This window comes from Marmota flaviventris, chromosome 4 (genome assembly GCF_047511675.1).
Source record: "Marmota flaviventris isolate mMarFla1 chromosome 4, mMarFla1.hap1, whole genome shotgun sequence".
NCBI lineage: Eukaryota > Metazoa > Chordata > Mammalia > Rodentia > Sciuridae > Marmota > Marmota flaviventris.
The window spans coordinates 87,846,817-87,862,858 of record NC_092501.1 but is presented as its reverse complement, the minus strand read 5'-3'; the positions used below and the strand labels follow the sequence as shown (position 1 = coordinate 87,862,858).

General features: G+C 37.1%; 1 protein-coding gene across 1 annotated transcript in view; it reads right to left on the bottom strand.

Moving 5' to 3' along the window:
• Cryl1 (crystallin lambda 1) overlaps nucleotides 1–16,042 on the bottom strand; it is a 142,267-nt gene that overhangs the window by 123,603 nt on the left and 2,622 nt on the right. The window contains exon 2 of the mRNA XM_027941585.2: nucleotides 7,775–7,882. Coding sequence (XP_027797386.1) covers nucleotides 7,775–7,882 — 108 coding nt within the window. The remainder of the gene's footprint in view (nucleotides 1–7,774; nucleotides 7,883–16,042) is intronic.

The window sequence follows — 16,042 nt, the reverse complement described above, 5'->3', positions numbered from 1 at the left end:
CATACAGAAATGGCTCATTTGATAATCATGTGATTCAAAGAGGAAAGCAGGTAGTTTTGCTTAAAAGTCAGACTGAAAATTCAGTATTCTCTAAGGGTGCAATACAATACAACTCAATCTGATTTCCCTGAAGGTATTTGCTAACTATAATTTGAGGAGAAAGGTAGTGGGTCACAAGATAACATAAGATCCCTACCTCCTGCCAAAGAAGTACAACCAGTTCTACATATTTAAGCCAATTTAACTCAAATGTGTGTGAGTTATAAAAAAGAAATAAATAAGGCCCTTTTCTTGAGGAAAGAGTTATATATGCACAGGAATTCAGTACTTTTGCTCCTTCTACAACATGGCTGATATAGTAATAATTGTTTTGGTTTTTCTGGTTTAAATATTTTACAGATTTGTCTAAAAGTTTGCTCTAATTGAACACTAGAAATATTAAGAAACAGTTCTTAACTAAGCAAAGTAGTAGAATAATATATAAGCCTTTAATCAGGTTTTAAAAGCAAAACAGGGGTTTGGGTATATGGCTCAGTGGTATACCACTTACCTAGCAAGTATGAGGCCCTGGGTTCCATCCTCAGCTCTGAAAAAAGGGGGAAAAACAAACAAACAAACAAACAAAAAACTTTCCCACAACCTATCATGTACTCTGTGATACATGAAAGGTCTTTAAAAATAACAAAAACCTTTAATGATACACCTAAAAAATAAAGCCTGAAATACAAATATACCAAGAAATAGAACAAAGGACTTTTCAATTAGGAACCTTTGGCTTTCCCTTAGTTACAAGTGAGTTAAAACCGAACTGACAAAGCATAAGATGAAATGATAATAGAATTGAAAAGCCTATTAGCCTGCAAGAAAAGTCTGGTTCTCCACCTGTTTTCCTACGGCCTATAAAAAGAGGGTGGTTTTTACATTTTTAAATTCTTAAAAGAAAAACAAAACAATAATAATATTTTGTGACACATGAAAAGTAAATGAATTCCTAAGTTCAATATTAACTCATAAAGTTTTATTTGAATATAGCCAGACCTATTTGTTTAGAGATTATCTCTGAGTGCTTTTACTCAACAATCAGAAGTTGAGGTACAGACCATATGACCCTCCCCCCAAGCCTAACAGGTTTACTACCTGCTTTCTAAAAAAAAGCTTACCAAGTCTTGGCCTGGAGGCCACATGGGGTTGCTTAAAGCCTGACTTAACGAGAGACTCCTGGTCTCCTCTTCCCTAGGTTACCCTCTCTCCAACACTGGGCTTAATCTATTGTTGCTCAGCTTCAGACCCATCGACCACAAACAGCATCACCAGAAAACCAGTACCAAGTCCAGGCCTACAGAAAAGCCAGGGTTTTCACCCAAGTATACAAGGCACAAGCAGTTTCACCAACTAACCATTTCTAAATGGGAGCTTATAAAGTTCTTATATACTTAATGCAAAATTCAAAGACGAATTTAACAAAGCCTAGTTGTTCCTCCCGGCCTGTGGATTCTGCAACCTTGAACTCGATCAACTGCAGATGGAAAGTAACTGGAAAAAAAATTTTTTTTTGCCTGTCACTGAACACATACAGAACTTTTCTTTGTCATGGTATAAATTTCCCTAAATAATACAGTATAACAACTGTGTACATAGCATTGATATTGTATTAGGTATCTTAAGGAACCTAGAGATGATTTTAAAGTCTATGGGAGGATGTGCATAGGTTCTATGCACATTTTTATTTTTATATGAGGGACTTGAGCATCTGCACATTTTGGTATCAGTGTGGCAAGCAGTCCAAGGGAAGCCTACAGATATGACTTTACTTATTTAGCAATACCATAAGTTCCTTTAAAGCTCTTTACAATTATATTTTAACTATCGATAAATTATTTCCTATTGCTCCTTAAGTAATCTCAATTAAACCAAATACTAAGCTCTTTGCTACCATGTTTCCAATCTTGATGCTTTATAAAAACACTGACTCAACCTGAGAAAATCCTTTTGTCTCAGTTTTTTTTTTTAATTTTTTATTGTTGGCTGTTCAAAACGTTACATAGTTCTTGATATATCATATTTCACACTTTGATTCAAGTGGGTTATGAGCTCCCATTTTTACCCCATATACAGATTGCAGAATCACATCAGTTACACATCCATTGATTTACATATTGCCATACTAGTGTCTGTTGTGTTCTGCTGCCTTTCCTATCCTCTACTATCCCCCCTCCCCTCCCCTCCCCTCTTCTCTCTCTGCCCCCTCTACTGACATTCATTTGTCCCCCTTGTATTATTTTTCCCTTTCCCCTCACTTCCTCTTGTATGTACTTTTGTATAACTCTGAGGGTCTCCTTCCATATCCATGCAATTTCCCTTCTCTCTCCCTTTCCCTCCCACCCCTCATCCCTGTTTAATGTTAATCTTCTTCTCATGCTCTTCGACCCTACTCTGTTCTTAGTTACTCTCCTTATATCAAAGAAGACATTTGGCATTTGTTTTTTAGGGATTGGCTAGCTTCGCTTAGCATAATCTGCTCTAATGCCATCCATTTCCCTGCAAATTCTATGATTTTGTCATTTTTTAATGCAGAGTAATACTCCATTGTGTATAAATGCCACATTTTTTTTATCCATTCATCTATTGAAGGGCATCTAGGTTGGTTCCACAGTCTTGCTATTGTGAATTGTGCTGCAATGAACATCGATGTAGCAGTGTCCCTGTAGCATGCTCTTTTTAGGTCTTTAGGGAATAGACCGAGATCAACGACAAATCCTCTGAAATGGAAATGAGGACAACCACTCCATTCACAATATCTTCACAAAAAATAAAATACTTGGGAATCAACCTAACAAAAGAGGTGAAAGACTTATACAATGAAAACTACAGAACCCTAAAGAGAGAAATAGAAGATCTTAGAAGATGGAAAAATATACCCGGTTCATGGATAGGAAGAACTAACATCATCAAAATGGCGATATTACCAAAAGTTCTCTATAGGTTTAATGCAATGCCAATCAAAATCCCAACGGCATTTCTTGTAGAAATAGAGAAAGCAATCATGAAATTCATATGGAAAAATAAAAGACCCAGAATAGCAAAAACAATGCTAAGCAGGAAGTGTGAATCAGGCGGTATAGCGATACCAGACTTCAAACTATACTACAGAGCAATAGTAACAAAAACAGCATGGTACTGGTACCAAAACAGGCGGGTGGACCAATGGTACAGAATAGAGGACACAGAAACCAATCCACAAAACTACAACTATCTTATATTTGATAAAGGGGCTAAAAGCATGCAATGGAGGAAGGATAGCATCTTCAACAAATGGTGCTGGGAAAACTGGAAATCCATATGCAACAAAATGAAACTGAATCCCTTTCTCTCGCCATGCACAAAAGTGAATTCAAAATGGATCAAGGAGCTTGATATCAAATCAGAGATACGCCGTCTGATAGAAGAAAAAGTTGGCTACGATCTACATACTGTGGGGTCGGGCTCCAAATTCCTCAATAGGACACCCATAGTACAAAAGTTAATAACTAGAATCAACAAATGGGACTTACTCAAACTAAAAAGTTTTTTCTCAGCAAAAGAAACAATAAGAGAGGTAAATAGAGAGCCTACATCCTGGGAACAAATCTTTACTCCTCACACTTCAGATAGAGCCCTAATATCCAGAGTATACAAAGAACTCAAAAAATTAGACAATAAGAGAACAAACAACCCAATCAACAAATGGGCCAAGGACCTGAACAGACACTTCTCAGAGGACATACAATCAATCAACAAGTACATGAAAAAATGCTCACCATCTCTAGCAGTCAGAGAAATGCAAATCAAAACCACCCTAAGATACCATCTCACTCCAGTTAGATTGGCAGCCATTATGAAGTCAAACAACAACAAGTGCTGGCGAGGATGTGGGGAAAAGGGTACACTTGTACATTGCTGGTGGGACTGCAAATTGGTGCAGCCAATTTGGAAAGCAGTATGGAGATTTCTTGGAAAGCTGGGAATGGAGCCACCATTTGACCCAGCTATTCCCCTTCAGTTTCTTGTTTATATTTAGTGAATGGTGTCTTAAGAGGTGTTTTCTTCTAAATTACAACAGCAGGATTATATGGCTTTCACCTGTTTTTATTGTGGCTTAAAATGTATTGAAAAACTCTGAAGCCTTCTTTAGCAGAACAGGAACACTGAAATGGTTTCTACAAAATCACTTAATCCCATATAGGAATAATTGTTATGCATCAGGAGTCACAGCAAATAAAAGAAATTGTCAAGGTCCTCCCTTGAGCCAAAAATATTTTTTAATTAAAAAAAAAATAAAAGAACTTGAAAATGGGGTTTCCGTGGTTGAGCATATGTCTAGCATGCTGTGAGGCCCTAGGTTCAGTCTTCAACACACACACACACACACACACACACACACACACACACACACACAATCTCAAAGAAGAAACATAGAGGGCAAATAAAGCATATGAAAAGATGATCCACATTGTATGTTATCAACAAATTAAAATAAGACACCACCGTAACACGTAGTAGACTGACTAAAATTCAGAACAATGGCAACACCAAATGCTGGCAAGAGTGCAAAGCAACAGGAACTCTCATTCATTGTTGATGGGAATGCAAAATGGTATAGGCGCTTTGAAAGGTAGTATAATGGTTCATACAAAACTAAATATATTCTTACATTCAATCCAGCAACTATAATCCTTAGTGTTTACTTAAAGGAATTGACAAAAATGCCCAAACAAAAAAATCTGCACATGAATATTTCCAGCAGCTTTATTCATAATTGCCCAAACTTGAAAGTACCAAGATGTTCTTCTGAAGATAAACAGAAAAACTGTAGCATGCCCAGGCAATGCAATATTATTCAGCACTAAAATAAATAAATTATATTCAAGCCATGAAAAGATAAGGAGGAAACTTAAATGCATATTACTAAGTCATAGGATCAATCTGAAAGGACCGCACATTGTATGATTCCAACTATATGACATTCTGGAAAAATGTCAAACTATGGAGCCTAAAAGGATTAGTGGTTGCCAAGGAATTAGGGGAGCAAGGGAAGAATAGAGCACAGAGGACATTTAGGGCAGTAAAATTATTCTTTATGATACTACAGTCGTGGATACATGTCCGTATACATTTGTCTAAACCCACAGATCATACTCCACAAGTGTCGGGAGATGAATTTACGGAGCACAGAGAATTTTCTACTTCTTTTCCCTTTCTTCCCCCGCACTGAATGTGAGTTCTTATAGGCCAATGAGATCTCAGTCTATTTTGCTTATTGTTTAATCCCCAGTACTTAAATGTGTCACACACATAGTAGGTGATCAACCAGTATTTTTAAAGAATGAAAGTATGAATAAGTGAGTAAGAAAACTTATTTAAAAGCAGTGAATTGCCATAGTGAAGGCCATTGGTGTTCCATTCAGAACTCTTTGGATTCCTCTCATGAACACTGGGTGTCTATCTCCAGCTTTGGAGTTCTTTGTTGCTAAAGGTTCATACCTAACAGCCTTCCTTAGAGAACTCCCTGGTTCCAGATCAAAGGACTAGAAATGCCTGGGAGTTTATATCCATCCAGGAAGGACCATTGTCAGTGTCTGATACAGGACTATGAAAGTCCAGCTCCCTTGCCTTGAGTGAGGACAAACTTTACAGTTCACTCCACACTCTAGAACTCCCAGGGGATTGTGTTGAGCCCCAGACTTCTGAAATCACAACCTTAATTGGTTTCTATCTCTTCTTTATCTTATCTTCACTCCTCCCTTACTGCTTTATCCTGGGAGCTCCACCTTAATAAATCACTTGCCCAGGAATCTGCATCTCAGGATCTGATTCTGATGAATCTAAGACACTCTCAGGAACTGGAATTATGAGATACATTGTACAAAGCAATTATGTATTAAATAGTTGATGATTTGAGAAATGGAACCACAAAAAATAAGCAAGCCATTTGAGACTGATATATCTACAGAAGAGGCAAGGCAAACTTTAAAAATGAAAAACTAAATTATTCAAATAAACTCAGTAGATGGTCTAAACAACAGATTAAACACAACTATAAAGAGAATTGATGAAATGAAGAAAAATCTAAAGAACATATCCAGAATGTATTCTGAAAACATAGGGAGAGAGAAAACGTGAAATAAAAGTTTTTAGAAATGAAGGTAGACACTAGTATGGCTGTATGTATAAATGTGGCTGTAAAACCAATGTGATACTGCAATCTGTACAAGTGGAAAAATAAGAACTCATATCCCCCCCCAAAAAAAGATACAGCATAAATGTCTTTCCAAGTCAATAAAGATACTACTATAACATTTAAAAAAATGAAGGTAGAAAGAGATGGTCCAATATCTAGGCTATCAGAACTCCTTCAGGTAAAACAGACCCAGTGGTCTCCCTGCTAGGTATGTACTTATAGAAACTCCTGCACTTATACATTAGGAAACACAGAATATACAAGAAAAATAATAAGAAACATAGAATATACAAAAATATAAGAATATTAATAGTTGTTAACATTATTTACAATAGCTTAAACTGGGAAAAGCTATAATATTCCAAGAGGATAACAGATAAATAATTTATAGAAAATTCACACAACAGAATATGGTATAGCAGTAAAAATACATGCACTAGAGCTATAAGCAAAAACTTGGGTGGATCTCAGCAATATTCATATATAAAACACAAAAGAAAGCAAAACTAAACAGTATGTTATTGAGGGACATGTATATAAGTGTTTTTAGGACAACGAAAATGGTAAATACAAATAAATAATATTTTTTACCTCTGATAGGAGGTCAGGGGGATGAGATCCAAAAGGTACATACAAGTATTGGTAATGTTCTAAATTTTAAGTTGGGTGGAGGGTCATGGATAATTATTTCATTATTCTTCTTCCTAAACTTATATACATGATCTATTCTTTTGCATGTGCCAAATATTATATTAAAAGTATTGTTTGAAGAATCTCTATAAAGCATATGGTATAAATGGATGTTGAAGATGCTTAACATGTCTTTGAAGTCAGACAGACCAGGGCATTAGTTTGGTTCCTATATCTTTGACCTCCCTTATTCTTGGCCTTTGTCTTTGGTTCCTATACTTCTTCTGCCCACTGTGACTTCCACTCCTCAAACTCAGTCCTCAGTTTTTGGTAAGTTCATCCACTCTCATGCCTTTAACTAGTACAGTTGTCACAATTACTAACACCCACAAGAGTGACTACAGTTCTGTCCTCTCACATGAGTTCTAAACCCTAATTAAAATTCAGGATGTTTTCATCTGGGGCCTACCACCATTATTAGATCAATAGGTCAAAACAATGCTTAGAACCTCTGTTCCTAAAAGGTAATGCCCATGAAGCTCTGACTATCACCTGCTGGACACTGGCTTATCCTACAGAGGGAACAAGAAAAAGTCCCAGCTCTCTACCCCTGTGTGACATAGTAAGGAAGTCCCCAACTCAATTGGGATTAAGTCCTGACATTTACACTCAGCTCCTCTTTTCCCCCCTCTTAAATCTTTTCAATCTGAATGGGCTTTTCCTAACAATGGAAGTCTCCTTTCCAGTCTAAATTCACATTCTAGCCACCTTACACCTGACCTCTATTGGTTCAGAGGCACTCCAAGAGCTGTATCAAATGAAAATGTACAATCACAGATATTTATAGCCTTGAGAATCTGATAAACAAGACCAATTAAAAGAAACAGGACCATTCCAACTCCTCCCAGAAGGCGTCAGCTAGCCTACCTGATGTTTTCCAGGGCATTTGTTATCTGTTCTTGCTCAATATCATAGAGTTTCACCTTGAAGCCTCCACTGGCAAACAACATAGCCCAGCTTCGTCCAATGAGTCCACTACAGGGAGAGAAAATTAAGAAATGATTCAAATTAATTTAATAACTGAATGTCTTTTCATTCTTAATCCAGAAGAAACTTTTCAAAATTATACAGTATCCCATTCCTACAATATTTAATAAATCTCTTTAAAGTGCACATCTTGATAACTGTATTTGTTTAAAATGTTATCTGTTTCTACCCAGGAACTCCTGAGTCCCCAACACAAGTGCCAAGATCAGTATTCCACAGGGAATGTGGCGGTATGTGGAGTATTCATCATGTGCTCGTGCACTGAAACAAAAAATTACAGTCGGGAGGTAGCAGGGTGACATGAGGCAAAAGGTCCTTAGTTGAACCCCCATTTGACCACCGTCTTAGGCAAGTCACCTAACTTGAACAAGAGAGATAGTACAGCCAGCCCTTGTATCCCTGGGTTCTACATCTGAGGATTCAACCAACCATGGATTAAAAATACTTAGGGGAAAAAAAAAAAAGAAAACTACATCTGTACTAAACATGTGTAGACATTTTTCTTCTCATTATTCTCTAAACAATGCAGTACAACCACAAGTTACATTACATTTTACTAGGCATTTAAATTCATTGAGGTTTTATGTAAGTATTATACCATTGTATAAAAACAACTTGAACATCTGCAGATTTTGTTACCATGGGGGTCCTAGAATCAATCTCCCATAAATATAGAAAGATTTTTGAGTGTATTTGCTGTCCTCTTCAAATAATTAACTGCCACCACAACAGCATGAGCATGGATTAGGTGCTGGCACCATTAAAAACTCAGGTCTTACCTCTCTTAGTCTTTATAACACCTTACAATGTATGTACTATCATTATTTCCTCTGAGGCACAGAAGAATTACTTCCACACAGGCTATCCATGCTGGAGCTAAGAGATGAAGCCAAGAGGTCTCTTGAGTCCTTACACTTAACCCCTACTCTTCACCCACTGCTTCAGACTTATTGGAAAATAAAAAGACAAAAGAATTATAAAGAGCACATATGGGATTGTTTAAAGGGTTAAAGACAAATGTACAGAACACATCTAGAGTCCAATTCTTGATTTCTAATACTATTCTCCCATAAAAGAAAGCAGTACTCCTTGGAGAAATGACAAATTCTAGAGCTGAGCCATATAAGATAAGCCTGGAGCAATCTGTAGTACCAGCAAGTAAATGTTAAAAAACAAAAACAAAAAAAAAATCTACATTGATAAGATACATCAAAGGGATACAAGAAACCACTAGAAGTGTGCCCAATGGCTAAAACTGGAACAAATTGAGCCAGTTTTTTTTTATTATAATACAAACTATAGAATACATATTCAAAAGTTCATACTGATAAAAATAAATGTTTGAATGAATAAATAAATGTTGGAAAAGTCACATTTCCCTTGTGGAAGAATTCCAAATAATTTATTTAGCTACACTGTCCTCAGAGAAATGGAACATCATTTTCCACCCTATGCAAAGCAACTTCTTTCCCAAGAGTACAGTGTGGAAAGAGGAAACAAAAGAATAACTTAGCCGTCGAAGAAACTGAACCACTAGCTCAGCCAGGTGGTCAAGGTTAATATCAACAGCAATGAATCATAATGAAAGTATGTCGTGATACCTTGATATGTGATGAGAATGGAAATTTACTTCTGTGGTCTTCCTACCACAACCCCAGCTTAGTCATGAGAAGAACATTAGGCAAATCTCAACAGAGGGACATTCGACAACTACATGACTAGTATTCCTCAAAACTGTCAAGGTCATCAAAAGCAAGGAAAGTCTAAGGAAATGTCACAGAGGAGTCAAAAGAGAAATGACAAGTACAGCAGTCACTTGGTATGAATGAGAGAGAGGTTCTAGGACCCCCTTCTGCCAGCTCAGAGAATGCTCAAATTCCTTACAAAAAATGGAATAGTATTTGCATATAATCTATGTGCATATTCAGGAATCATCTCTAGATGACTTATAATACTTAACACAATGTGAATACTATGTAAATAGTTGTTATACTATATTGTTTAGAAAACAATGACAAGGAATGTTATTGTTACATGTTCAGTGTAGGCACAATTTTTTTTTGCAAATATTATCAATCCATGGTTGGTTAAATCAACAGATATGGAACTCAAGGATATAGAGAGAAAACTGTAAATGTGATTTGGCATCCTGGAACAGAAAAAGGACATCAGGTAAAAACTATGGAGATCGGAATTTAAAAGGATATTACTTTTAATTAACTATTAATAAACACTATTAGCGGGTGACAATGTAATAGTTCGTTAATTGTAACACATTGTACCATATTAATGTAGGGAAGCTGGATGAAGCAGAACATGTATAGGCATATGTAGGACTGAATGAAGATACAGGGAGAAAATGACCAGTGCAAGATCTCACTTCCATCTCCAGGTCTGAGATATTGAACACTCCTCTTTTTTGTTGTGAACTGTTAGATATTTCATAAAGGATTTCTAAGTGCATGAGAAAAAAACACAGTAAGTTTTGTACAGGGAAGTGGGGGCAAAGCAACACTTGTCCACAATATGAACTTGTTTTTTTGTTCGTTCAATAAGGTAAGCTCTATGCACTGGGAACTATCTTGCTCACCTTTGTATTCCTGGCACATTGTACAGCTTGATAAATGTTAGTTGTTGACAACAAAAACGCTGACATGCCTTAATGACAAACACTAGATAATGGTCAGCAAGCTCTTCCCATGGAATGAAGATGAAGGCAACAGTGATTTACTCCGGAGGTAGGTAAAGAGTGCCTACTATGTGTCAGGCACTATTCTATAGCCTGATGCCAGGAGCTTAGAGTGGGCTATAAGCCTAGTTTATTGTAAATAAGTAAAAGTTCTAAGGAAAAAAAAGAAAATGACAAGAGGGACTAAAAGTAGGAAGTAGAAACTGGGAGGCAGAGAAATTTTATAAGCACTACCAGGGAATGACTCACTGGCAAGGTAATATTTTAGCAGAGTTGAAGAAGGTAAAGGGCCAAGCCATGAGTATATCTGTAAGAAAAGTGTCCTTGGCAGGGAGAGAATGACTGTAAGTCTGATGGGCAGCTTCAGTGGAGGTGGAAGGAGAGGGTGGGTAAGGGATGAAGTCCAAAGGTTGGAAGGGAAGGTGAACTGGTTACATACATAGTGTCTCAGAGACCACAGAGGGATTTAGATATTTACTCATATGTATGAGATGAGTATCTAACAGAATGTTTTATATGAAAGACATGAATTGATTTAAGTTTTAAAAGGAACTTTCTAGTTGTTTTCTTAAAAATACATAGTGCCTAACTTATGATGGCTTGACTTTGTGATGGTACAAAAGCAAAAGGCATTCAGTTGAAATCAAACTTGGAAGTCTGAATTTGGATCTCTTCCCAGGCTAGTGCTATAAAGTCCAAACCTCTTTCATGACGTTGGGTGGCAGCAATTACCAATCAGTCCCATGATCACAAGGGGGAAACAACCAACAGTCTACAGTGCTGTGCTGCTAAGTTATGAGGTTTAGTAGGCTGGAAGTAGTAAGTGTATTTTACACTTCTGATATTTTCACCTTATGATGGTTCATTGGATTGTGACCCCATTGTAAGTCAAGCAGCATATGTACTGAAGAAAGGCAAAGATGGAAATAAAAAGACCAGTTCAGAGTCCAGAGCTTGCTGCAGGATATGACGGTAGGTTGGAAGAAGATAGAAACAGAAGGGATGATTGGTGGTTAGCTGAGTTTTTAATATATAATATATTCAAGGTATAGCCAAAGAGAATTGCTAGTGGGTTCCATGTAGGGTATGAAAAGTGAAAGAATTGAGGATGATGCCAAGTTATTTTTGGAGAGCAAGAAAGGATGAAGATGTCATTAATTCTATAGGAGAAGATTTTAGGAGACATTCAGGAGTTCAATATAGGGTGTTTTAATTGTGAGATGTCTAACAAATAGATCAAGCAAAACAACTGGATAAAGTCCTCAGTTCAGGGCCAGTATCTGGGCTGGAACATGAATGTGGGGTATTTAGTCATGTGTGATATGTGAGATCTCTAAGGAATGGAGACTTAGGACATTCCAACTTAATGGGGACAGATAACCAGATGAGAGGGTTAGGAAATGAAGAGAGCCTCAAGGAGAAGAGATTGTCCATCTGGGTCAAAACCCAGTAATCAAGTAGAATTTGGACTGAGAATTGGCTATTGGGTTTAGCAGGATGAATGGGAGTGAGGAACCATGATAAGAGAACTTTTTGTGACCTGATGGCAAGGAAAGCCTGCCTTAGGTGGGTGTAGGATAAAATGAACCCCTGGATCTAACTCCAGTCTCAAGAATGAAAGATAAAGGAACATGGTAAATAACACTCTAGGGACACATTCAACAAAATCTCACTGGGTTATCTTTCCCCATTAAAGTTGGAGTATCCTAAGTCTCTGTTTCTTAGAGATCTCACGTCTTGCACTACTAAATACCCCACATTCTTGTTCCAGCCCAGACGTTGGCCCTGAACTAAAGACTTTACTCTGTTGTTTTGCTTGATCTATTTGTTTAACATCTCACAATTAAAATACCCTATATTGAACTCCTGATTATCACTCTTAAAATCTTTTCCTATAGAATTAATGACACCTTCATCCTTTCTTGCTCTCCAAAAATAACTTAGCATCATCCTCAATTCTTTTACTTTTCACATCCTACATGGAAGATTATACAGGACAAATGATTCATGTTCTTCAACAAATAAACTTCAATAAACTTGTTTTTAAAAAAGAGGGATGAGATGGGGCTGTGGTTGTGGCTCAGAGGTAGAGCACTCGCCTAGCATGCTCGTCTAGCATGCGTGAGGCACTGGGTTCAAACCTCAGCACCACATAAAAATAAAGAAATTTTGTCCAGCTATAACTAAAAAATAAATATTTAAAAAAGGGCTGAGAAATCTATAGCTTGGAAGCATCAATAAACAATAGCATCAAATATAACATGTGGGCCTTATTTGGCATCTGAATCAATCAAACTAGGTGTTAAAAGATAATAAGGGAAATTTTGAATGCAGAGGAAATGCTTAAAGATGTTAAGGAATTCTGTTAATATTTTGCCTATGATGATAGCATTGCTATTATGTATTTGTAAAAGAGTCTGTATCCTTTAGATATACATGCTGATACAGTCATAGATGAAATGATATGTCTGGAATTTGTTCAAAATAATCCAAAGAGGAGAGTATAAAAGAAACTAGATTACCTCTGTGTTAGTAACTGTTGATGTTGGGGGCAGGGTACAGGTACATAAGGGTTCACTATATTATTCTCTCAACTTAAATATGGTTTGAAATTTTTCCATAATACAAAGTCAAGAGATAGATAATGGGAAGAAAGAAACTGGAGACAGAATACAGATCATTTTACTAAGTTTAGACAGAAAATGTGGTGGTAACCAGGGGGAAAAAATGGGATCAATTTAGAAGAAAAACTATATATTTGCATGTTGAAGGGTCTGATCCTCTGGGTAAGGGAAACTGATAAGCTTGAGGAAGCACAAGGCTGATTTGGGGTTACTGCACCTATTTCCATTGCTTGAGTCTTATACTGATGCTTGCTGTTGGCCAGGAAAAGGCAGTCCCTGTAATCAAACATTGAGACAGAAAAATCCTTGAAACTAAAGGTACCCAAACAGAAGCAGGATAATCACGGGCAGAGACAATGACATCAAATGTTCATTGGATGTGTGGATTGGGCCCCATCTCTCTTCCAATCCTGAAATTTTCTTTTTTTTTAACTTTATTTTTTTTAATTTTTAATATTCATTTTTCAGTTTTCGGCAGACACAACATCTTTGTTTGTATGTGGTGCTGAGGATCGAACCGGGGCCGCACGCATGCCAGGCGAGCGCGCTACCGCTTGAGCCACATCCCCAGCCCCCAATCCTGAAATTTTCAAATTCTACTTATAATATCAAAATCAAGTTGCATTTTATCCACAAGCTGTCCTGAGTACTCCTCAGACAATTCAAAGACAAATCAAAAAAGTTCTCTAGGGTTTCTCTAAATTGAAAGCTCCTGAAAATGTGAAGCAGGCATCAGGTCCTAATCTAATAAATGCAGTAGCAGCAATATAGCCTCCATTTCAGAGGTGTCAAGAGGATGTGTAGACAGAGCCAAGGATTCTGTATTGGAAGACTTCTTCCATGAGCTCTTACATGTCTTGCTGGGTATGCTAAGACTACAAGGCTCTGGCCATTCTTCACCAGGACTACTTCTTAGAGTTATATATGTAGCAAGAAACCTTGAGAGAGGACAAAGAGCAGAATTGTTTATTGCTTACTATAAAAATGTAGGTGTCCCTAAACTCAGTATTCTCTTGAAATCCACACAGGCCCTTCATGCACCCCTATGTGACTCTAAGAGATGGGAAACCAATGAAAATATAGGGATACTTCAGAGATATTATAGGTTCAGTTCCAGACCACCACAAATAAGCTAATTTCACAATAAAGCAAGTCACATGAATTTCCCATTTCAAAGTTATGTTTAGGAAGATGTGGCTCAGTGGTAGAGCACTTGCCTAAAATGCTCAAGGCCCTTGGTTAAATCCCCACCACCAGACACAAAAAAGAGGTTGTGTTTACTGCAGTCTTACATTGTGTCTAAAAAAAAAAAAACCAATGTATATCCCTTAATTAAAAGATATTTTATTGCTAAAACAATATCTGTGAAGAACAATAAAGCAAAGCACAATAAAGTATGTCTATATGATACTCATGCCACCTGCTACACCATGATTAGTGAAGTCCTTTGTCACTGATCCGGAAGACTGATGTCCTCAGCCAGCATCCATGAAACAGTAGCAGACTAAGTTATTAGCACTCCAACAGATGGAACACATGAGAGCAGAGAGGGGAGGGCAAGCTTGTCTCAAACCTGAAAGCAGTTTGGTGGCAGGGAGCCTTCAAGAGCAGTCTTAGGGTAGGATCCAGAAGTATTCTCCCCACTCCATCTCCCATCTATACAGTGGCCACTGTGAACATAGGAGATGTCTCATAGCAGAGACTAACAGCTTCTGTTAGAACTGGCCCAAACTGGTGAAAGGAAGACCCTGGCATGCCTTGTATAGACTTGAAAATCCTCTAATGCCACAGAAGTGCTGGCCAAGCTTCAAAGCTCTCACACAATACTCACTTGAGCTAAGCCTCAAGTACATTAAAGGGGTCACAGAGAAGGTCACCATCTTATTACAAAGTATCTTATGTGAAGCCATTTGTTGCACACACAATTAAAATCACTTTCACTGGAGCTCTGGATAAAGGAATAGGATATTATATCTCATTTACTTCATATTCTTCTATAATATGAAATAAAATGTGCATATTATATACATGTGAATTCTTAGTGACACTCTCAGGATTCTAGACATGTACTGATAAATACAGTATACTCTAGCCACATGTAGCTATTTAAATTAGAATTAATTAAAGTCAAATAAATGTTAAAACTCAGGAAATCAGCAGTACTAAAGCTAGACAAGTTCAAGTACTCACTATCAAAATGTGATAGTGGCTACCAACTTGGACAGCAAGAATACACAGTCAGCCATCCATACCTATGGACTGAAATATTCAGGGAAAAAATTGCATCAATATTGAACATGTACAGACTTTTTTTTCTTACTGTTATTTTCTAAACAATACAACAACTTTTTATTCTTTTCTTGGGGTGCTGGGGATCTAACCTGAAGCTCTGAGCATGTTAGACAAATACTCTATGATTGAGTTGTGTCCTCAATCAATAACAACTATTTACATAGCATTTATATTGTATCAAGTATTATAAGTTATCTGTACAGGAAGGTTGTATAGGTTCTATGTAAATCCAACACTATTTTATATAAAGGACTTGAACATGAGCAGATTTGGTATCGTCATCCTCAGGAACCTTGGAACAATCTCCCATGGATACGAAGGGATGTCTATAGCCCAATGAACATTCATGCTTGTTTCCAACTGACCAGTAATCACCTTTAAAGACTTTTCTTTCCTGTCACTATTATCATAAATTATTTAACCACAAAAGAAATCCTTAACAGAGTCTAACTTCAGACTGAAGAACATTTTCACCATGGGGGTTTCAGCAGTATATTCACTCTGTGATAATTCATTGAGTTATATATTTAGCATTTTTGTATT